The sequence below is a fragment of the Haliotis cracherodii genome, unplaced genomic scaffold (assembly GCF_022045235.1).
Source record: "Haliotis cracherodii isolate W230 unplaced genomic scaffold, xgHalCrac1.p SCAF_15, whole genome shotgun sequence".
NCBI classification, from domain to species: domain Eukaryota; kingdom Metazoa; phylum Mollusca; class Gastropoda; order Lepetellida; family Haliotidae; genus Haliotis; species Haliotis cracherodii.
In genome coordinates this window covers 24,785,894-24,810,342 of record NW_027266270.1, presented here as the reverse complement: position 1 = coordinate 24,810,342, position 24,449 = coordinate 24,785,894, and the positions used below count along the sequence as shown (strand labels likewise).

General features: G+C 41.9%; 1 protein-coding gene across 2 annotated transcripts in view; it reads right to left on the bottom strand.

Moving 5' to 3' along the window:
- Positions 1–24,449, bottom strand: part of LOC139462408 (uncharacterized) — an 82,619-nt gene that overhangs the window by 15,327 nt on the left and 42,843 nt on the right. Inside the window, exons 6-24 of one of the 2 annotated variants that reach the window (XM_071244105.1) lie at positions 22,752–22,824; positions 22,032–22,107; positions 20,958–21,058; positions 20,060–20,169; positions 16,674–19,017; positions 16,249–16,501; positions 15,466–15,876; positions 12,987–13,087; positions 12,094–12,189; positions 11,714–11,838; positions 10,556–10,652; positions 10,067–10,168; positions 7,525–7,659; positions 6,534–6,614; positions 4,683–4,832; positions 4,159–4,266; positions 3,128–3,293; positions 1,820–2,109; positions 1,087–1,195 (exon numbers count right to left, since the gene is read on the bottom strand). In XM_071244105.1, the coding sequence (XP_071100206.1) occupies positions 1,087–1,195; positions 1,820–2,109; positions 3,128–3,293; positions 4,159–4,266; positions 4,683–4,832; positions 6,534–6,614; positions 7,525–7,659; positions 10,067–10,168; positions 10,556–10,652; positions 11,714–11,838; positions 12,094–12,189; positions 12,987–13,087; positions 15,466–15,876; positions 16,249–16,501; positions 16,674–19,017; positions 20,060–20,169; positions 20,958–21,058; positions 22,032–22,107; positions 22,752–22,824 (4,928 nt within the window). The remainder of the gene's footprint in view (positions 1–1,086; positions 1,196–1,819; positions 2,110–3,127; positions 3,294–4,158; positions 4,267–4,682; positions 4,833–6,533; positions 6,615–7,524; positions 7,660–10,066; positions 10,169–10,555; positions 10,653–11,713; positions 11,839–12,093; positions 12,190–12,986; positions 13,088–15,465; positions 15,877–16,248; positions 16,502–16,673; positions 19,018–20,059; positions 20,170–20,957; positions 21,059–22,031; positions 22,108–22,751; positions 22,825–24,449) is intronic. The other variant, XM_071244106.1, reaches the window with a different exon arrangement.

Here is a 24,449-nt window from a genome sequence, read left to right as displayed (position 1 = left end):
TGATACAAAACTTGAAACAACAATATGTACTGCGATACAATTTGAACAGTTCAGCATATTGAGAAAATATGTACACCGGTATAAATGTGTTTCTTTGGGTACTTGTCGTATAATGAATATCTTCTGGTACAGCATATTTCAGATGAATAGTGGACCCTTGAAGAACCGGGGTACACTAGGTCTTCAGCAACTCATGCTTGCCGTTAAAGGCGACTATGCTTGTCGTAAAAGGCGACTAACGGGATCGGGTGGTCAGGCTCGCTGACTTGGTTGATGCATGTCATCGATCCCAATTGCGTGGATCGATGCTCATGATGTCAATCACTGTATTGTCTTGTCCAGACTCGATTATTTACAGACCGCCATCATATTGCTGGAATATTGCTGAGTGCGGCGTTAAACAACAAACCAAACCAAAACCAGATGAATAATATTTATGGTATGCACTGTCTAAGGTAAAATAGGCAGGTGCCGTCATAACCAGAGCAACGATACAAGCGTTTGTGTCTAAGATTACTTTGGCCAACACATTTATCTCACCAGTAATGGCAGCCCTGCTTGTTATTACAGCTCAAAATGACTAATTTGTTTATGTCTTCGCGCTACATACCTCAAATGTCAATGACAATATATAACAATGACACACCATCAATGTCATACATTGCAACAATGTTCCATTGGTCTGTCCTTGTGAGAAGCATTGTATAATGGGTACATATTTTACTCCATATACCCTGGGATCCCGGGTGAGTGAGTGAGTGAGTGAGTGAGTGAGTGAGTGAGTGAGTGAGTGAGTGAGTGAGTGAGTGAGTGAGTGAGTTGTGTTGTCATTAATGATATTACAGTTTTATCACATCTTGTGAACTGAATGAGGGAGAAAAGCCCGAAGTGATGCAGCTATTAGACATTTACCAATTTGTGAAACCCATGAAGGCTGGTGCTGACAAACAAGAATCATAATCAGGGCGATTCTGGGATTTGAACCCACAACTGTAGGATTCTGGCATGACAAAGTGATGCAACCCTTCACAGTGCAGGAGATGACTGAGTTGCCCATGCTGCTGACTGAACAAAAGACACACTTACCGAAGAACCTCTTGGTGTTGTCGTCTGCCTCACTAATATCCCAGGTGGCATTGGGGTCATCCGGGTCGACCATGTTGTCTGTGGCGTCTGTTGAAGTAGCCAGGCTACTCTGTAACATGAAAGTCAGTGTAAGGTATTCTATCAACGTTTGTATTGTTGTGACATATCTACTAACTACCTTGTCGTCTCTGCAGGCTGATGATCTGGATCCCGTTCAACAAAGCGATTGTAGTACCAAGGTGATCGTAGCTCCAATACTTTGTACAAAGAGGCATGATGACTCACAATAAACAAAGTCACACATTGTGACTAAGTATTCCTCATTTCAGTTTTCCCCAATCTGACCAGGGCCCACTTGCACAAAACGATCTTAGCGCTAAGTTGGTCGTAACTCCAATACTTAAGCATATATAGCCTCATGATAGTTGTAGCGCTAAGATCGCTTTGTTCAAGTGGGCCCTGGTCCCCATTCCACAAAGAATTCTTAGTGCTAAGATCTTAACTCACATACTTTAACATAGGTTTATGACAGGCCTAGCACTAAGATCACTTTGTAGAACAGGAACCAGGAGACCTCAAGTGGGTTCACCAGCTGACCTGCTGTCTCTGGTGGCTGATGACAGAGAGCCTGGTCATAACTCCCATACTTTAACACAGGCTTATGACAGGCCTTGCACTAAGATCACTTTGTCGAACGGGAACCAGGAGCCATCAAGTGGGTTCTCCAACTGACCTCCTGTCTCTGGTGGCTGATGACTGGGAATCTGGACACAGGCTGGTTGAGGCCCTCTGCATAGCTCATGGTCATCATCGGTCGACCTAGACTCTCCGCTGCCTTCTCCTGGTCAGCACCTCCTGGGCTGGTCCCTGGCGACATCATCCGTAGGTCACCCATGCTCTTGGATCTGGGGGTCAGTTGATGGGGGCTACGGGGAGACTTGGAGCCGGACATGTCAATACTCTCCATTGTATCCAGGTCTGTAATCATATAGCTTGTGTTCTTCTTCCTTGTTGGCTCAGAGTCTGAAATCAGAAGAACAGTGGAATAAGTACATAGTGCTACCACAGTGAGTATGTAAGTGAGTTGGGTTAAACACGGCTTTGAACGGGCTTTGAACAGAACAAAGGGGTCCAGTCCTTAGACATTCACCAATTTGCTGAAACCCACAAGCACGGGTATGGTGCTGACAAATCTAGAAACATGCTCAAGGGATGCAACTCTGCACAGCCTTAGACTACCAAGGTTACATAAAAATGTCACTACATACATATAAGTATGGTAATCCTGGCAAAAGCTATCATCTACTTACAAACCTAAAATTTGGCAAAATGTCTGCCTGCAAAATAAAATGTGTTTCAAGTAATGACAAACTGTCAGTACCTTAAGTGCAAGAAATAGTTCTAACTCTGATCAAAATTTTAACATTTTCTTTCAAAGCATACAGAAACATGTGCATGACATGTGTTTTGGGTGAACAATGCATCATTGCACACACATTACACACTGAAAAATCCCAAATAGGCAGAAATGTTTTATAAACAATTACTTATTGTAAGGCGCCCATGTCCAAAATCAACCTGAAGCCATGTCTACTGATTGAGGAGTGAGTGAGTGAGTGAGTTGGTTTTAACGCCGCTTTTAACAGTATTCAAGTCACATCACAGCGTATCAGCTTGATGTCGGAGGAAATCCTGAAGTGATGCAGGTCTCAGACGTTTACCACTTTTGTGAAACCCACGAGCACGGGTATGGTGATGACAAACCTAGAAACATAATCGGGGCGAACCGGGATTCGAAGCCACAATCATAGGTTTCTGGCGTGCCCAAGGGACGCAACTCTGCACAGCAAATCGCGGCGCCTTAGACGACTGGGCCACCCGTGCCCCCTACTGATTGAGGAAGAAGCCATGTCTACTGATTGAGGAAGAAGCCATGTCTACTGATTGAGGAAGAAGCCATGTCTACTGACTGAGGAAGAAGCCATGTCTACTGATTGAGGAAGAAGCTATGTCTACTGATTGAGGAGGACATCCTGTGTACCTTTATCCATGAGGGCTGCAAGCTGGGTGCCTGAAGAGGAGCGTCTGAGTGTGTTCATGGCCTGGGACAGGCGGCCTCTCTCAGCTGACAGTCCGGCCATGATGTTGTTCACCTTGGCGAGTTCCTTCTCCATCTGCTGCTTGGTCTTCTCAGTGTCTCCTCCGCCCTGCAGCACCACATAGGGGGGAGAGTGTTCAGTGGTTACATTTGTTTGTGTTGCTATAGCAATAAATAGTCTGCAATATTCCAAATATATCATAGTGGCCAGTAAGTAACAGAGTCAGGGACAGACAAACCTGTGCTTGATATTATAAGCAACGTCACACACCATCTGGGAATGATGACAAAGATTCAAGCCAGTCAAGTCTGATCACTCAATAGAATCCTGGGGACCTTTATTAAGTCAAGAAACCACTTGGTGTTTTTTGATGTACACAAGTCCATTAATAAACTTCAAAACTGATACCCACACAAACTTTGAACAAAAGTGAGTTGTGTTTAATGTCACTTTGAACAGTATTTCATATCACAGCATGTTGGAAAAGGCCCAAAGTGGTGAAGATCCTTAAACTGTATCACTTGGGCAAGAGTTAGTGAGTTGGATTTAACGCCGCTTTTAGCAATATTCCAGCAATATCACAACGGGGGACACCAGAAATGGGCTTCACACATTGTACCCATGTTGGGAGTTGAACGCCGGTCTTCGGCGTGACGAGCGAACACTTTAACCACTAGGCTACCCGACCGCCCCACTTGGGTAAGACCAACACAAGTATGATGTTTACAAACCATGGGCCATAACCAAATTATATAAAATTAGTATATAAGTAAATCCTCAAAGAGTGATAGAGTTGTAGCGTGAGTGAGATGGGTTTTCTGTTGCTTTTAGCAGGGAACACCAGAAATGGGCTTTACACACTGAACCATGTAGGGAACCGACCAAGGCCTTCAGTGTCACAAGTGAACTCTTTAGCTTTGAGGCTACACTCTATTCCGATTCCTCAAGTTAGTTTGTCTATTCTGTGACCTACCAGAGACACAGCGCTCCTACTCCTGGAGAGTTCTCCATTAACCTTGGTCCTGAGAAGTGCCACCTCATGCTCCAGCTTGTTGTTCTCCGCCGTGGTTTCCTCCAGCTCCTGCAACACATTATCCTCTCAAGTACACATCAATTCCAGCTCAGTAACTCCTACAGAATGTTTGCTTCACAATTCTTGGGTTAACAAGTACACCCGTCTTCAAATTCTCACATCTTTATTTCATTAGGCAGAATAATTACATGGGCGGATATGAAGTTTCGACATTATTTCCTGATGGGAGCCCTTACAATGACATCAATGCTTTGACAACAAGAATGCCTTATTAAATCAAGGTCCTAATGTGATAAGTGACCACTTAACCATTAGGTTATCCCGAAGCCGTCAAGAACTAAGACTAATTACAAGTCAGAGCTGTTTTTCTGCCAAACATCATGGTCCTCTATTGTAAAAGTAACGAGACACTGAGAAACTGTTCATTGTGCCTGTATGTCATAACATTGCATGTGCTCACTGACCTGTGATGCCTCTGCTAGCTGTTGCATGATGAGGGACAACTCCTTCTCAATGGTCAGCTGCTGGTGCACCAGCTTGCTCATCTCACGCGGGTCGTTCCGCCAGTGGTCCTGCTGCCTGATGATCCCCTGCAGGGCTTTCTCTAGCAGCTCCTGAAATACAGACATCAGTAGTGTGATATCCTGGACTGAAAAATGTCAGTTGGTGTCATGTCCTCGACAAAAGCATAAGTAGGTGTCACGTCTTCAGGTGTCACAGAAACAGCAGGTGTCATATGTCTTTGACAAAAATGTCAGTGGGTGTTATGTCTTGGACAGAAACAGCAGGTGTCATAAGTCCTTGACAAACTGTCAGTATGTGTCATGTTCTGAAATATTACAGAAATGTCAGTAGGTGCTATTCCTGGGCAGGAACATCAGCAGGTGACATGTTGCGGAGAGCTATATCAATAGGTGTCATGTCTTGGACAGGCACATCAAAAGGTGTCATGTCTTGGACAGACACATCAGAAGGTGTCATGTCTTGGACAGACACATCAGAAGGTGTCATGTCTTGGACAGACACATCAGAGTGTGTCATGTCTTGGACAGACACATCAGAGGGTGTCATGTCTTGGACAGACACATCAGAAGGTGTCATGTCTTGGACAGACACATCAGAAGGTGTCATGTCTTGGACAGACACATCAGAAGGTGTCATGTCTTGGACAGACACATCAGAGGGTGTCATGTCTTGGACAGACACATCAGAAGGTGTCATGTCTTGGACAGACACATCAGAAGGTGTCATGTCTTGGACAGACACATCAGAAGGTGTCATGTCTTGGGCAGACACATCAGAAGGTGTCATGTCTTGGGCAGACACATCAGAAGGTGTCATGTCTTGGACAGACACATCAGAAGGTGTCATGTCTTGGACAGACACATCAGAAGGTGTCATGTCTTGGACAGACACATCAGAAGGTGTCATGTCTTGGGCAGACACATCAGAAGGTGTCATGTCTTGGGCAGACACATCAGAGGGTGTCATGTCTTGGACAGACACATCAGAGTGTGTCATGTCTTGGACAGACACATCAGAGGGTGTCATGTCTTGGACAGACACATCAGAAGGTGTCATGTCTTGGACAGACACATCAGAAGGTGTCATGTCTTGGACAGACACATCAGAAGGTGTCATGTCTTGGACAGACACATCAGAAGGTGTCATGTCTTGGGCAGACACATCAGAAGGTGTCATGTCTTGGGCAGACACATCAGAAGGTGTCATGTCTTGGACAGACACATCAGAAGGTGTCATGTCTTGGACAGACACATCAGAAGGTGTCATGACTTGGACAGACACATCAGAAGGTGTCATGTCTTGGACAGACACATCAGAAGGTGTCATGTCTTGGACAGACACATCAGAAGGTGTCATGTCTTGGGCAGACACATCAGAAGGTGTCATGTCTTGGACAGACACATCAGAGGGTGTCATGTCTTGGACAGACACATCAGAGTGTGTCATGTCTTGGACAGACACATCAGAAGGTGTCATGTCTTGGGCAGACACATCAGAAGGTGTCATGTCTTGGACAGACATATCAGAGGGTGTCATGTCTTGGACAGACACATCAGAAGGTGTCATGTCTTGGACAGACACATCAGAAGCTGTCATGTTCTGGAATGAAATGTCATAGAAATGTCAGTAGGTGTCATGTCCTGGACAGGAACATATGTTGTGTCATGTTCTGAACAGGTAGGTGTAAATAAGTGAGTGATCTAGAAAACCAAGTTGTTCACTGCATGTTCAGCGACTAACAATGGAAAGTCCACAATACATACATGTGTCTAATTTCTTGGAGTACGAACCTTATCCTCCCTGAAGCTGACAACCTTGAAGGACTGCTCTTGCAGATTCCGATCCAGCTCATAGAGTCTCTCGAGTTTCTCCTGGAACAAAACATAATATAGCAGAATAAAGTGAATGGTAATTGATGTCAGTCAGCAACATTACAGCTATACCAGTAAAATATCCGTCAGGAACATATGTCTGGCCATGCAAAAACAGTTATCAAAATCACATTGGAAACACTATTCGTCATTTCGTCCTTCTGACATGCATTCTGTACTGGAATCTCCATGTGGCTATGCTTAGCCTATGCTATCTAAGAGCTTACAGATAGAAATGACAACAATCTTCATCCACATCACGATGGCCTATGAGTAAAATTGTGGGTCCTGATCAACCATTACACCAACACAGCAAGGTTGTAAATGAGATTCACGCTACCTTTCTGATTCTTACTTTTCTTCAACCTGGGACATCTTCGCCACGAGTACCAAATTAAGTGACTGAGGTTTAACATTGCTACGAACAGTATCTAAATTATATCAACGTAATGTGGGAGCACCGACACAGGCGGTAGACATTTACCATTAGGAATAAAACAACATCCTGGCATATATAAGGGGAACAACTGCACAGTGAATTGCAGCACTTCAAGATCACTGGTACTCAGTACCATACTGAAACATTACTTATTACAAACAGCAGTTTCTAATGAGTGAGTGAGTGAGTCGCTTTAAACAGTATTCCAGTTATATCACAGCGTGTCAGCTTAATGTGGGAGGAAAGCCTGAAGTGATGCAGGTCTCAGACGTTTACCACTTCGGTGAACCCCACGAGCACAGGTATTATGCTGACAAACCTAGAAAAATAATCGGGACAAACCGGGATTTCGAACCCACAATCATAGGTTTCTGGCATGTCCAAGGGATGCAACTCTGAACAGCGAATGCGGCGTCTTAGACGACTGGCCCACCCGTCCCCCCCAGTATCTAATGAATTGTTGAGACAAACCTCAAGATCCACCTCCTCTGCTGACAGCTGTTTGATCTCCTGCTCAATCTCCTGGACAAACTTTTTCTCCTGGTGTTGTCGTGAGAACAGCAGCATGTCCCGGGGTTCTGTGTACTGGTCTGGCCGGAGTAGGTGCTAGCAACAGGAACAAAAAAAGAGTCATACCAACTGGAGGCATGTTCAAAATATTGCTTGAACTGCTCATCAAACCAAGGAAAATATTCATGTAACAAATGTAAGACCATTTTTCAAGGACGAAAATCTGTACAGACATTTTTTTGTGTAAACTTCATCAACATATGATATTACTATTATCCTGTAACTCCAAGAACAGCATAAGAAGCAGTGTACACCCCCTTCCTCAACTGTGAGCTTCATGATACATCAACATATTTCTGATATCTGAATATTCCAAAAGCAGTATCACCAGTGTACACACCTTCATGTACTGAGCATCAAGAGCTATTCATCACATTCCTATTAATTGAATATTCTAACAGACAGGTATAACCATTGTACACACCTTCATGTACTGAGCATCAAGAGCTATTCATCACATTCCTATTAATTGAATATTCTAACAGACAGGTATAACCATTGTACACACCTTCCTGTACTGAGCATCAAGAGTTATTCACCACATTCCTATTAATTGAATATTCTAACAGACAGGTATAACCATTGTACACACCTTCATGTACTGAGCATCAAGAGCTATTCACCACATTCCTATTAATTGAATATTCTAACAGACAGGTATAACCATTGTACACACCTTCATGTACTGAGCATCAAGAGCTATTCACCACATTCCCATTAATTGAATATTCTAACAGACAGGTATAACCATTGTACACACCTTCATGTACTGAGCATCAAGAGCTATTCACCACATTCCTGATATCTGAACATTCTAACAGAGTGGTATAACCATCGTACACACTTTCCTATCCTGAGCATCAAGAGCTATTCAACACATTCCTAATATCTAAACATTCTAACAGACAGGTATAACCATAGTACACACTTTCCTATACTGAGCATCAAGAACTATTCAACACATTCCTAAAATCTGAACATTCTAACAGAGGGGTATAACCATAGTACACACTTTCCTATACTGAGCATCAAGAGCTATTCAACACATTCCAAATATCTGAACATTCTAACAGAGTGGTATAACCATAGTACACACTTTCCTATACTGAGCATCAAGAGCTATTCAACACATTCCAAATATCTGAACATTCTAACAGAGTGGTATAACCATAGTACACACTTTCCTATACTGAGCATCAAGAGCTATTCAACACATTCCAAATATCTGAACATTCTAACAGAGTGGTATAACCATAGTACACACTTTCCTATACTGAGCATCAAGAGCTATTCAACACATTCCTAAAATCTGAACATTCTAACAGAGTGGTATAACCATAGTACACACTTTCCTGTACTGAGCATCAAGAGCTATTCAACACATTCCAAATATCTGAACATTCTTACAGAGTGGTATAACCATCGTACACACTTTCCTATACTGAGCATCAAGAGCTATTCAACACATTCCTAATATCTAAACATTCTAACAGACAGGTATAACCATAGTACACACTTTCCTATACTGAGCATCAAGAGCTATTCAACACATTCCTAATATCTGAACATTCTAACAGAGTGGAATAACCATCATACACACTTTCCTATACTGAGCATCAAGAGCTATTCAACACATTCCAAATATCTGAACATTCTAACTGAGTGGTATAACCATAGTACACACCTTCCTGTACTGAGCATCAAGAGCTATTCAACACAATCATAATATCTGAACATTCTAACAGAGAGGTATTTCCACGATTATACAAACCTTCATGTACTGAGCATCAAGAGCTCTTCAACACATTCCTAATATCTGAACATTCTAACAGAGCAGAATAACCATCGTACACACTTTCCTATACTAAGCATCATGAGCTATTCAACACATTACTAATATCTGAACATTTTAACAGAGCAGAATAGCTGTCGTACACACCTTCCTATACTGAGCATCAAGAGTTATTCAACACATTCCTAATATCTGAACATTCTAACAGAGTGGTATAACCATAGTACACACCTTCCTCTACTGAGCATCAAGGGCTATTCACCACATTCCTAATATCTGAACATTCTAACAGAGCGGAATAACCATCGTACACACTTCCCTATACTGAGCATCAAGGGCTATTCACCACATTCCTAATATCTGAACATTCTAACAGAGTGGTATAACCATCGTACACACCTTCCTGTACTGAGCATCAAGAGTTATTCACCACATTCCTAATATCTAAACATTCTAACAGAGTGGTATAACCATCGTACACACCTTCCTATACTGAGCATCAAGAGTTATTCACCACATTCCTAATATATAAACATTCTAACAGAGTGGTATAACTATCGTACACACCTTCCTGTACTGAGCATCAAGAGTTATTCACCACATTCCTAATATCTAAACATTCTCACAGAGTGGTATAACCATCGTACACACCTTCCTGTACTGAGTGGCCAGCATGTAGTTGTCTCCCCCGTACAGACTGCCCATAGTCACCATGTTGTCCACCAGGTTAATGAGGGGCTTGTACACCTCCAACTGAACAAAACACATCACAGCTGTCAGTCACACATCACACAACAGGGTTACATATAACACATTACACACTGACAAGGAAAAAAACTGTCATATTAGTGTCCTTTGAGCAATGTTGAGTAACTTCAATAAAGTCTTTTTTACTTGTTTTCTTTTCTTGTCCATAAAAAGTGTATATGAAGGTATAATTTGAAAACATTTTATTCAAATCAATCTTAGAAATTGTTGGTCAGACGAATAAAGAGAAAATATCATGAAGTTTTGTCATTATTGATTTTGTTTTAGACCACACTGGATGAAAAAAACAAGTCTGGCTGAAAATAATCTAAAACAAATTCCTTATTAGTTTTCCCTATTTGTACAGGTTTTCTCCTGGTGGGCGTGCCCCACCTTGTTTTCCAGTTCCTCCAGCTGAGTCTTGTAGTCCTTGTACATCTGGTGGTCCTGCTCCACCTCATGGTCTAGCTCTCCCTCCGAGTTGGAGCGCCTGCAAACATGTAGACATCATTACTCCCTCAACGGACAAGCATGCAATTAGTACTTATCATAACCAGTCAACAGACAAAAGTTGCATTTAGAAAAGCATAAGATAATATTGACCAATCGACTGATCAAACAAGTTTGACATTGTTGCCCAATCAATGGGTATGTATACATTCAAACAAGTAGACATTATTGCCCAGTCAAGGGGTATGTGTACATTCAAACCTGTATCGCTCACCTGAATATTTACGCAATCATTGAATCCTCATTATGTCTATCTCTTAGTTCCATGGAAGAAATCGCTTAAAGCAATATAGCCAAATAATCCCTATTTGGCCCCGCACCTTGATTTGTACAATTTTGAATCCTCACCACAGGAGAATGCTTCCAACCAAATATCCTTGATATTTTTCTCCTAGTTCCAGAGAAGAAGTCGAATAAAGCAATAAAGCCAAATTAACCCTATATGGCCCCACTGCTCAGCACCTTGGGGGGTCAGCCCCACCATTTGTACAATTTTGAATCCCCACCACCTAGGGATGCTTCCAGTCAAATTTCGTTAATTTCCAATATGTGGTTCAGAAGAAGAAGTCGTTTGAATAAATTGTTCACGCACGGACGGTGGACGGACGACTGATGCCATGGTATGGCATAAGCTCACCTTGGTCCTTCTGACCAGGTGAGCTAACAAGTAGACATTATTGCTCATTCAACAGATCGCTGTGCATTCAAACAAAAATACAGACATTATTGCCTATTCAATGTAACACTGTGCTTTGAAACAAATATAAAACCATTACAGATTATTAAACAGATCACTGTCCATTGAAACTAGTTCCCAGAGACTGCTCAGTCAATGGATCACTGTGCATTCAAACAAGTAGACATTTGGCATGAGGCTGTTGGCCTTCCAGTTGTTGGTAAAATAAAAGATGTCCATGTCTTCTAGATGCATTCCAAACAATGTATTGCAGACCAGACATTCCTTGTTTTCACTGTATGACCTGTAATCTGGAACTGTGTTAGTGCATATCTCTGTATATCACCCTCACAGGGCCTACTCACTGCCTCTTGTATTCGCGTTCACTGAGGCGCCGCTCCTGCAGTCTCTGGCGGTAGAAGTCCTTGGCCTTCTCCAGGGCGGACTGGTTCCTCCGCAGCTGGATCAGCAGCAGCACCAGCTCATCGTGCTGAATAGTAATAATAATCATAATCATGATGATGATGATGGTGATGATGATAATAATAATGTCCTCATGATGATTATGTGTCACTCATAGAAGGCAAGGCTCTTCACCCAAGAGGATTATGATCAAATCTCTTAACATTATTACCCTTGTCAACTCATCAGAGTTTCAATTGCATTGTCAGCTCCCTGGACAGTACGTGTCTCACACTTTCCACACAAAATATCATAAGGGTACATTACTAGACATTGTACTTACAGTTTTGCCAATGAGGTCCCCAGCAGATATGCTCATCCTGACTCGGCTGCCATTGATTGGGTATTTCTTGTTGAGATTCTTTATTTCTCTTGTGGTCTGAAAAAAAAAGACATCAACCTTTTTGTTATGAATACTTTCTTGAGATAGGATTTACATGTTATTCAAATACAAAGGTGCATGATCTCATCATCCCCAACAAACTAAATGCAATCCCACCACCAAATAATAACAGCACAACAGCCCAGTCCCCCAATTATTCAGCCCCGCTGCTCAACATAGCCCAAACAACAACCATCTACCCAACTGCCAACCTTAAAACAACACCCTAAACACTAGCCAAAATCAGCCCAACTGCTAAACAAAAGCATCAACCTCATCACAGGCACAAACCGCCAGCAACCAACCCAACAGCCTCATCACCAAACAATAGCCCCAAGAAAAACCCATCTGACAGTACCAACATCTAACCACAGCCCAAGGACCCTCTACATCAGCCCCATCCCTTCCTCACCAGCCCCAACTCCCTCCTCACAGCCCCACTGCATTCCTACCAGCCCCACCCCTATCGCACCAGCCCCACCCCCTCTGCACCAGCCCTACCCTCTCTTCACAACAGCCCCACCCCATCTCAACAACAGACCCACCCCCTTCTCACAGCCCTACTGCCTACCTACCAGCCCCACACCCTCTGCACCAGCCCCACCCCACCTCAACAACAGCCCCACCCCTTCCTCACAGCCCCACTGCATTCCTACCAGCCCCAGCCCCAGCCCTACCCTCTCTTCACAACAGCCCCACCCCCTCTGCACCAGCCCTACCCTCTCCTCACAACAGCCTCACCCCACCTCAACAACAGCCCCACCCCCTCTGCACCAGCCCCAACCCCTCCTCACCAGCACATCTCCGTCGGACATGTTGGGATCCTCCTTCACTGTTGACATGGCTCTGGGCAGTTTCTTCTTCTGTGGTCTGGCATATGTCTCCTCTCTGGGACCTGAAACATGACTCCTTACAGTCAGACACAGGTGCAGTTGGTGGACACAATTCCTCAGAGGAATAGGCAAACACCAGGGGGAGGTTACTGCAAGGGTACCCAAACTTAGTCATTAGATGTTTCAGTAAGCGCAGTATAAGAACCCCCCCCCCCCCCCCCCACCCCCACCCCCCCCATACAGCACTGTCTGAGGATGAGCTAAACTTACTCTAGTCAAATGATATTGCCTGAATATGCCAAACAGTGAGTTAATTTATAATTTTGTTGAATAAAAGCATAGTAAGTGAATGAGTGAATTGGGCTTAATGATGCTTTAAACAGTATTCCAGTGTTCGTTTAATGTGGGAGGTAAGCCCAAAGGTCAGAGACATGCTGACAAACCTAGAAACATATTTGGGGTTTAACCGGGACTTGAACCCACAATCATAGGTTTCTGGTGTTACCAAGGGATGCAGCAAATTGCAGCGACTTAGACACCCGTGCCCACAAAAGCATAATAACGGAATTCATGAACAACAACATAACCCATCTGACACACAATCAACCGGTTCACATGACTGAATCGTGACTTGACCTTCATTAGTCTGCTCTTGCAACAGGTCTTAGGGGTCTATTCTGCCATGGAAGCACCATTAGGTGAAAGTTTGATAAAGCTTGACTTAAACATTGTTGATGACAGGCCTCAAAGTTTAAATTATTACCATGTAGCCAAATGGCTACAAGCATTTTGTTCCAGGTAGTCAGTGGTAAAATCAAGAAGTCCAGCCAATATTGAAGGTAGCCAAAAGCATTTGAAATTATCTTTTATCAAATTACTATCATAATATGTACAAGTCATAGCACTAGTCTTGAAATTGTATATTAGTGGAAACTGTACTTTTTGTTATTTGTGACTCAAACAATGAAGCAATTTATGCAATTTAGATATATCCTTACTAATTCAATGAGCATTGTCAACTGAAATAAAATACTAATTTCATTAATATTTCTGTATTTCTGTTCATTGTTGACTTTGGGAGGACTTATACGCAAGTACAACTATTAGCAGAGATGTTTTCCACAATCAGCAGTTATCTATTATTGTGTCTTCAAATGTGAAGCAATAGAATTTAGTCGCCACAAGATATTTTCAAGGTGGTCATTTGGCTACCTCTGAGTTTTAGACAGTAGACAAATTGAAATTTAGGTCGAATTGGCGACTGTTTTAGTCGCAACTTTGAGGCCTGGATGATGCATTCCTTCCTCCTGTACAGATGATGCTCTCCACCATAGCATTGAGTAACCAGCAAGCACTAGTGATTGGCCTGCCACACAGACAGTCATCAAGCTTGCTACTACACAGGGACAAGCTCGCTACAGATGAGAGCTATTTGCAAACTGCTATTATCCATCACCAAATGTCAGTTGTCAAGTGTAAAATAAAATAATAAAATATCATTTTGTTAATGATCAAGACAAAAAAACATAAAATTCAAACTTTCAAGAATTGTTTTCTCAAACAGGTATCTTAAATTTCAAACATCTCCCATCCAAAACATGCAGCACAATCCCTTTTATCAAAAACCATTTGTTCGTAAATAATTTTTGACATATAAGTTGATTAGCGCTTCTTGATGTAACCAGGACGTGCCGCCTGCTTTTTAATCATGTCTACTCATGATGTTATATTTATCAATAAAGATTAGCATTACAATTGGTTTTAAAGATAAGTAAATCACTGATTGAACAATCGGTTGAAATTCCACTGTACTTTTACATTGATGTTAGATGTGTGAGGAATGGTACAAGATATACATGTACCTAGAATTGCTCACAGCTATATGGGATGCCTATTTGGGCTTCTCAAAACTGTTAAAGTTGCAAATGACAACATTGATATAAAGGTACACAATTCTGTAGTAATGTCAAAGTTGGGACCAAGTCCTAGGTTAGAGATAGCGTCAAGAATATTTTTCTCAAATTCAAGAAAAGCATATGTTTGACATAATAGTACAAGGGTACAGGTTCTGCAGTAGTTTAAAGATAAGATTTTGACAATGCAACACCCCATGATAAGTGAAACAAGGAAAACAATTAGTTAATATCAATATCATAGCTGAAAGAAAGTCATCATAAATACTACAATATATCAGCATCATAGTGTTGCTACTGCAAGATGTGTAACAAACTTGTGTGAGTTTGGAAACGGTGCCTCATGCATGATCAGGTGCATTATTAGTTGTAGTCAGCTGACTGGCCATGCACACCCGGGATGAGGTTAGCTGAACTGTATAATGGCAAACATCAGGGCTATGAACTGTTAGAACAGAGTTGAACTTGTCATTAGAGTCAGTGGTGGTATAGATCTGAAATGTTGGCAGCAGGGAACACTAGGGTACCTGTCCATTTGTCCTGAATATAACTTTTGCCGATCTCTCTTGCAATTTCTCTTGTCATTTGAATGTAATTTCCATCATGGTCCTCAGCCTCCCTCTGTCCTGTATCTACCGGACTTTGGTCAAAGTGTGACCTCAAATCATTGCTAGCCTGAAATGGGGAGTTCTCGGTGGGTTTCCGTTCCAAGGTGGAGTTATCTCCCTTGATACTGCTAGTGCAGGACGATGGAGGACGGAATGCTGATCCTCGTTCATACAAGTCTTCTGGTTCATCTAGGTTCTTAACATACGAGCCCCCAGGACTATATACTATAGGGCTGGGTACTCTAGTTTCGGTGTCTGAGTAAATGGGGTCTTCCCGCTTGGTATCCTTTAGTTGAACAGGAGGTTGAATTGTGTCCAAACCTTTCCTTGCTGATCAAAAATTGATGGTTTAAGTATTTTCAATTGGATAACATTTTAAAGTTTTCTACAAGATGAGCTGATAATAGATCGTGGCATATAAGGAACACCTACAATGAGTATTAACATCTACAATGCACAGATATTAAACGATAATCATGAGAGATGAGTTAGAGAGACTTGTGACCAACTCAAAACAACATCTATCAGACTGACAGAAACAACAGGATGACGATTCCCTTACAATGGTCCTCACAAGGAATCTCCCTCAGATTGAAGCAATACAATACATGGACAACATATAATAACATGATAATAACATGATAATAACATGATAATAACATGATAATAACATGATAATACATTTAGACAGTTGGTTCCTACCTGCTGTAAGGTCTCGCTGGCTCTGTCGCAGCTGTTGGACTCTTTCGTATGCACTTCTCAGTTCCTGTGCCCCTCCCCCACTTTGGGGACGACCTTCACCTCTGTCGACGTCTCTGGTTTGCTTCTGAGGTTCAATTCGCCCATAGCCAACTGGGATCTCATACCTGTTTGACATTGATAACTGTTGTTCATCTGAGCCTTGTCCGAAACTGTCTCTTTCCCTGCCTTCTTGAATTACCTCCCTTGGATCACGCTGAATAAAAAGTTCACTTATCAAAATATTATTCAACTTTCCATATCAATGACATAAAAGCTTTACGACTGTAAAAATGGGCTATATATTTTCCAAAACTTACAATTCCCTACAAAAAGACAATAATCTGGTCAAAATAAAATAATTATTCTGACCATGACTAAACTCTAACCTGTTGTGCAGGTTCTCCATTCCGTGGAGATGGGTACTGGAAGAAGGGTGCCTCCTGCCTCCTGCGTGCTTCATTCTCAACAGATACAACTAAATCATGCGATGTTCGGGGCGTCTTTGTCTGGGCAAGCTCTCTGGCCATTTCCTTGCGTATCTGAGTGGGATATGGAGGTCTGCCCGGGGACTCCTCATTTCCCTGACCTTGAGGGTCTGCAGACAAGTTCACATAGGTTGGTGGGATGTTTACAGTGAGGGATTGGTGCCTCCTCGGGGAGTCGGAACCATGTGGGGATCCCTCAGTTGGATAGCCACTGTATCTCATATCATGTGGCCCAGCTAGATTGCTGCCAGATGATGATGGCCTCAAACCTGGCATATCTGAACGTTGGAAGGATCCATCCCTATCATCTGATGGAGGTTGGTCCATAGCCCTAGATGATCTCTCTCCATGGTAACCATTAGCATTTGGGTAATCAGAAGCTCTGGAAGACCTGTCACCATGGTAGCCGTTAGCATTAGGGTAATCAGAAGCTCTGGAAGACCTGTCACCATGGTGACCATCATGTTCAGGATAGTCTGATGCTCTGGAAGCTCTGTCTCCATGGTTACTGCCCATGCCTGAGAACTCGGATGCTCTGGATAATCTGTCCCTTTGGGGCCCATTATTACCAGATTGTATTTGGCGATGCTCTGTTGGTTGATAATTTTCATCTGGATACAAAGCACCATGACTACCAAGTACAACATCATCTTGAGAAATCCTTGGTTCTCTGAAGCCAGGATCTTCATCCTCTGCTGGATATCTATCCTGACTGTAAGGACCTCTGGAATAGGAATCCCTCTGAGCATCTCTCTCATTTGGAGTACCTTGGTAACCCCATCTTTCGGCAGGATTGCCTCGCGGATCCACATGTCGAGGATCCACACCCCGAGGATCCACATCCCTTGAATCTTGGCCATAATAGTCCCCACTGTGTGGATCTTCTTGGTCTCTGCTGCCATACCTTCGATGGTCAGGTTCTTGTGGGTGCCCAAATCTTGGATCTGTATCTTGCCCATATGACTCGGGTAGACCTTGTGAGTCTCTCTGGTCATAAGGATTAAACCCATGTGATCCTGACCTTTGCAAGTCACGTATGCGAGCATATGGGACTTCCCCTTCCAAATGATGTTCTTGAAGATCTGCCCTGGAGTAACTTCCCCTGGGATCAGTAAAACTGTGTCTTGGATCACTCATACTGCCTCTATTTTGACTTAAGCTCCTATCCCTCTCCTCAGTCATCCTATTTCTCTCCATGTTCTCCCTATTATATGGATCATTGACATTGTATCTGCCATCAACACTAGCTCTCGACACTGTCGACATACTGTTTCGGTCGTGAGGTCTCATCATGTTAGGATCACTGGCTCTTGACAAACTGTTCCGATCACTCATACGAGACATACTGTTCCGATCACTCATACGAGACATACTGTTCCGATCACTCATACGAGACATACTATTTCGATCATTCATGCGGGACATACTATTTCTATCATTCATGCGGGACATACTATTTCGATCACTTTGCCTTGCATAGCTATCTCTCTCGTGAGGCCTTGACAAGCTTTCCCTCTCATAGGGCCTAGATAAGCTATCCTTTTCATGAGGCCTTGAAAGACTATCTCTCTCATGAGGTCTTGACAAGCTATCCCTCTCATAGGGTCTAGATAAGCTATCCCTCTCATAAGGCCTTGATAAGCTATCCCTTTCATGAGGCCGTGATAAGCTATCTCTTTCCTGAGGCCTTGAAAAACTATCCCTCTCATATGGCCGCGAATTGTTATCCTTCATATGAGGCCTGGATAAGCTATCCTGCTGATACGGTCTTGACATACTGTTTCTGTCACTATTCCTTGACATGCTATTCCTGTCATGAGCATCCCCCAACCTATCTGGATGGTGGCCATCTTCTGGGCCAAAGTCATCAGGATGTGATCTAAAGTCTCTTGAGTTCCGATTTGAAGGATTTTCCACCATGCTTCCAGCATGACTACTCCGATTACTTGGGGGGTACCCAGACCTGGGATCCCTGGGGTCTTGATGCTCCTGATAGTGGCCATCATCTCTCCTGCGGTCATCGTAAGGGCCTCCCTCATGGTGTGCTGGGTACTCTTGGCTGAAGTCTCTTGGGTCTGGAGGCTCCATGTCCTCCTCGCGATGCATCTTGCGGTAACTCCCGGGGTCCTTCCAAGACCTCTGTAGCTCTGGGTTTGGGGGGTAGTCGGTTTCGTCCTCCCCACCCCGGGAGTGGGACCGATGGCGAGGTCCACCAACACGGTTGTTGTTTGTCTCTCTAACAAACCTTGAGGAAAACAGATGACAAGGAATGAAGGAAGGCAGAAAACATTTGCTGCTGTACAATAAAATTTGAATTATGTTAAAAAACTCAAATTGATTAAGAACATATCAGCTGATAGGAAATTTCTTTGTCAACATACCCAAAATATATTTATCATAAAAATGTGAAACGCTTTTACAATTACATTTTAAAATAGATGTTGACAATATATCAATCGGGCTCATCTAAAAAGATATCAGTAATCTAATGTGAATTTCTTTGTCCCTCCAACATTGGTTTATAATAAAAGTTGAAGCTACTCTACATTTACATTTGGATGTTGGCAAATAAATCAATAGAAACCCATCTCAATGATGTGGGTAAATATCTTTCATATGCCAAATCTATCAAAATATTCGAATTTCCATAAACTGGTTTGGCTTGTTGTTTAACGCCGCACTCAGCAATATTCCAGCTATATGACGGCGGTCTGTAAATAATCAAGTCTTGACCAGACAATCCAGTGATTTACATCATGAGCATCTATCCATGCATTAGGGATATGATGACATGCGTCAACCAAGTCAGCAAGTCTGACCAACCGATCCCGTTAGTCGCCTCTTACGACAAGCAGTCGCCTTTTACAGTAAGCATGGGTTGCTGGGGACTTTATTCTACCCCGGATCTTCACGGGTCTTCAATGAGGTTTACAGAACTGATAAAGGATATCTGATAAAAATATTGTGTAACTGCTGCCTTCTAAATGTTTACACATGGATGTGGATTATTCCCCATGAATTTGTCTTCAGCATCCATGCTTGTTCTAAGAAGTGATCACAGGACTGGATGGTCAGACTTGCTGAATTGGCTAATGCGTATCATAGTATCAGGAGTTGCATAGATTGATGCTCATGATATCAATCACTGGGTTGTCTTGTCCAGATCGATTATATATAGACCACCATCAAATAGCTGGAATATTGCTGAGTGTGGTGTTAAACAACAAACAAAGAAACAAACAAAATGTGGATTATACAAACAATTCAGCAGTGACAGACACACATACCCCTGCTGGCCCTTCATCATGGCGGCCTGGGTCAGCAGAGCTAGCCACCGGTCAAGGTCACCTTGGTTATCGGTGGCAAAGTACAGGGTCTTCGTGTTTTCATGCTCCAGCTGTGAGAGAAACAAATGAAAGACAATTTCCTTAAGCATTTCCAACATACCTTGTCCTGTATAGTCTTATTCCTCATCATTTTCTTAGAATATTTTCAAAAGAAAACTGTATACACAGATCAATAGTTGAGCTTATAATATCAAGTCCTTCATTTGGTACTGTCTAAATTAACACTATCTCTTTTCATTTTGGTGAAATCTAAGAGGGAGAATTTCAGGGGAGTTGAATCCATTACTCACGATCCTGGCTGGTAAGGGAGACAACTCTTAAACCATTACATGTGAACCTGGATGGGGAGGACACCTCTTGAACCGTGTTGAACAAGGTCATGGACAATATATGACAATGGCGTACAGATAAAAATGACAAAACCCTTTCCATAAATCTCTGTAAAGAAATGAGTTGATTGTACGATTCCAACTATATCATAAGCATGTGTTTATGAATCACTAACAAATAGTGATGATACTAGGTTTTCATGAAGAAGGTGTGCGTATCCTGCCCCACCATGACACCCATCACAAACACATGCAAAGGCAAGTCAATTGTTCACCATAAAGACACAGGTACATACAGTACAAGTCAAAATAGGGAATTGCATTGGACATCATTTTTGTCACTGATGCGGAAATAACCTCCACATGCCTTCCATAAGACTTTTGAAAGCTTTACTAGAGCCTTGAATGTTGTAACCTTCATCAAACAACTTCTGAGCAAGAGTGGTATGATGCCAAACACTGCAGTCTGTCACTAGTTACACGTGAGAGCCCTGGCTGTCTCTACTCACCTTGAAGCCATAGTCCCTGTAGACCTGGTCCGCGGTTGTCATGATGTTGATCCTGTAGCTGGGCAGCAGCACCGACGTCACCACACTCGTTTCGTCCCCATCTGTCAAACACGATAAATAGGAATGACAGCTAGCCACTTTCTGTCATTTTTTCCTCATTTCAAGGAAAGTATACATCATTATATAATATTTTTTTTAATAATTTACAAGAACTTTCTATTCATACAAGAACATTTTGAGGGAAACCAATGAAACTTAATAATTAAATTAAACACTGTATTCAATAAATAACTCTTTAAACTTAAGATGTGCCTTTCGGGCTCTTCCATGCCAAATGCTGCTCTCCACACCACATACAGTGGAAGTGTCACTGTTTGATCTCATTCAGTCACTACAGTGTCTTTAGTGCCTTATGCCTGAAGCAATAATAATGTTAATATTCCAGCAGCAATTATTTTCTTTGTTCCTTGTGAAAGGGATGGGATAAATATTGCTTTTAACAGTATTTCAGTTATGGAGTCTCAAGTGATATAGACTGAAGTGCTTGAGTGAGTGTGTTGGGTATAATTCCATCTTGAACAGTATTCCAGTTATATCACAGCATGTCAACTTGTTGTGGGAGGAAACCCCGAAGTGATGCAGGTTGCAGACATTTACCTCTAATGGTTCTGACAATCCAAGAAACATAACTGAGATTCAAACCAATGATCATCAGTTTCTGGTGAGTCCAAGGGATGCAACTTTACACAGCGAGGGCCTCAGACGACTGGGCAACCCATGCCCCCAATGTAGACTGTAGATGTTAACCACTTTGGTGCAACTCACGAACCTGGGTATGGTGCTGCCAGGGTTATTGGTATCATGGCAAATCTGAGATTTAAACCCATACTGAACATATACAGCTAATGAGCAAATGACACCACTGGGACACCGTGGCCATATTCTCTTACACAGTTTCATGGGACAAGACATGTTACCATGGCATTTGAAAGAGTTTGGTTTAGAATAAAATCATATTCCTCGTCATCAACACGATCTGAAGTTCTAAGAAAAGATGTTATTTTCACTACTCACCTTTGTAGACAAAAAGTGCAAAGTCAGCTATAACACACCACCTCTTCTTCCATGTTTTGCCTATGGCACCACTTTCCTATGATAGAAATACTCATTTAAGAAGAAGAATCAGAATACTTAAACCAGTCAACAAGTCAATAAGTAATAATATCCTGGCCAATGGATATTGATAGTGCTAGCAAGCTATATAGAATAAAATGTGAAAAACACTTACTGTATTCGATGTAATAAGCGCCCAGGGCGCTCTCAAAATTAGAAATAGGGGGCTCTTATTAGAATACAAATTTGAGTAACAAAAACAGATTTGAAAAATTGTAAATTTTTGTGGTTAATGCTGACAGCCTGAAATGACAAAGTCTGCGCGTATTATACACGACAGGTATATTTTCCAGAATTTCATTGCCCATTATTAAGAGTGCGTAAAATACACAAATAGATAAGTCTTGTGTACATTGATCAATCGGAAGGAGGTGCTAATTAGGATTGTTCACATTATTAGCAAATATTGCCGTGCGCTCTTATTACTGCAGGGCGCCTATAACGTCTTTAATGTTATTTTCCTGCTTATGAGCAAACATTTTAATTGAAGCTAAAACAATTGCAAAATACCTGATTTCCAAGAACCTTGACAAAATAACACAACATGCTAAAGGGACACTTAATATAGAATATGCAATTCAAAACAAATTCTTCATCCAGCAAACGTGAACATTGACTTACAAATCTGTACAGCCAGCCCTTCCTCATCACTGTTGAAGCAGGATTTCGCTTGGCAGATGGAGCTTTGATACTTCTGAAAAAGAAACATACAGTACTGAAAATATTTGGATTATATATTGAAATAATACTAGTCTTTAAACAGTCTACCATTCATTTAGGCTTCAGAGATTAAGTTTAAATGATTATCTGCAGATTCAGGTTTCAAATCAGTTAAGTTTCTTGGACATGACAATCAAGCAAAATGTTCAAATATTTAGCGTAAAAAATTAGTGATGGAACTGATCCCTGTCTATGAGTTAAGTTTCTCAATTATTTGTAAATATTTGATTTCTTGTTTATTTGGTGTTTAATGCCGCACTCAGCACTATTCCATCCATACAATGGTGGCCTGTAAATAATTGAGTCTGAACAAGACAATCCAGTGATTGATATTGTGAACAACCATCCACACCATCAGGGTACGATCACACACAATGAGTCAAGTCACCGAGATTGAGTGAGTGAGTTGGGTTTAAAGCCACTTTTAACAGTATTCCAGTTATATCGCGGCGTGTCAGCTTAATGTGGGTGGAAAGCCCGAAGTGATGCAGGTCTAAGACGTTTACCACTTTGGTGAAACCCACGAGCACGGATATGGTGCTGACAAACCTAGTAACATAATCGGGGCGAACCGGGATTCGAACCCACAATCATAGGTTTCTGGCGTGCCCAAGGGACACAATCACCGAGCCTGAGCACACAATGCTTTTAGTCACCTCTTACGACCAGCATAGGCCGCTGGGGACCTAAGGGGATATACTCGGTATGTTAACAAACATACAAGACAACTCATAGTAATACATGTGTTAATGTGCTGCATTGCTCAGAGCCAATACTTGAAAAACAAATTTAAAACATGCATGAAACTAAAACTTTTAAGATAATATACTCCGACACTGCTGCTAATTTAAAATATCTGTAATATACACAAAAAAATATGGTCATGTACAGTTTCAGTCTCCATAGTGGATGAATTGTTTGATAGGCATATTGGACATAGTGGACGCTTATAAAGATTACCGTATTCGACGAAATAAGCGCCCAGGGCGCTCTCAAAATTAGAAATAGGGGGCTCTTATTAGGATATTACTTGGTGGAAAAAACAGAGTTGAAAGATAAATTGATATGCTGACAGTCTGAACTGTTTATATACGACAGATACATTTTTCCAGAATTTAATTGCCCATAATTAAGGGTGCATATAACACACGAGTGCGTATTATACACGAATAAATAAGTCTTGTGTACATTGATAAATCGGATGGGGGGCTAATTGGGATTGTTCACTTGCCAATATATTAGCAAATATCGCTGTGGGCGCTTATTAGAGCGGGCCGCTTATTACGTCAAATACGGTACTTCCAAACTGGTCCAGAAGTTGGGGCACCCCCTAGAGCAAGGCACTTAATATGATGAATAGAGCATATGTAATACTGACATACCACTTAATCCAAACATGCCAAACAAATAACATGAATACAACAGAGGGCTGATAAATCTGTGTAAATCTATGTGTACCTTTTACCTCTTTTATTACCCTTCTGTTGATCTTGTGTATAATACATTTTTATCTTATAAGACTTATCGTCAATACAAGTTACTGATCTCATATTTATAGGAAAGGAAAAAAAGGCCCCTTTTTTAAATAGTTGGTTTACA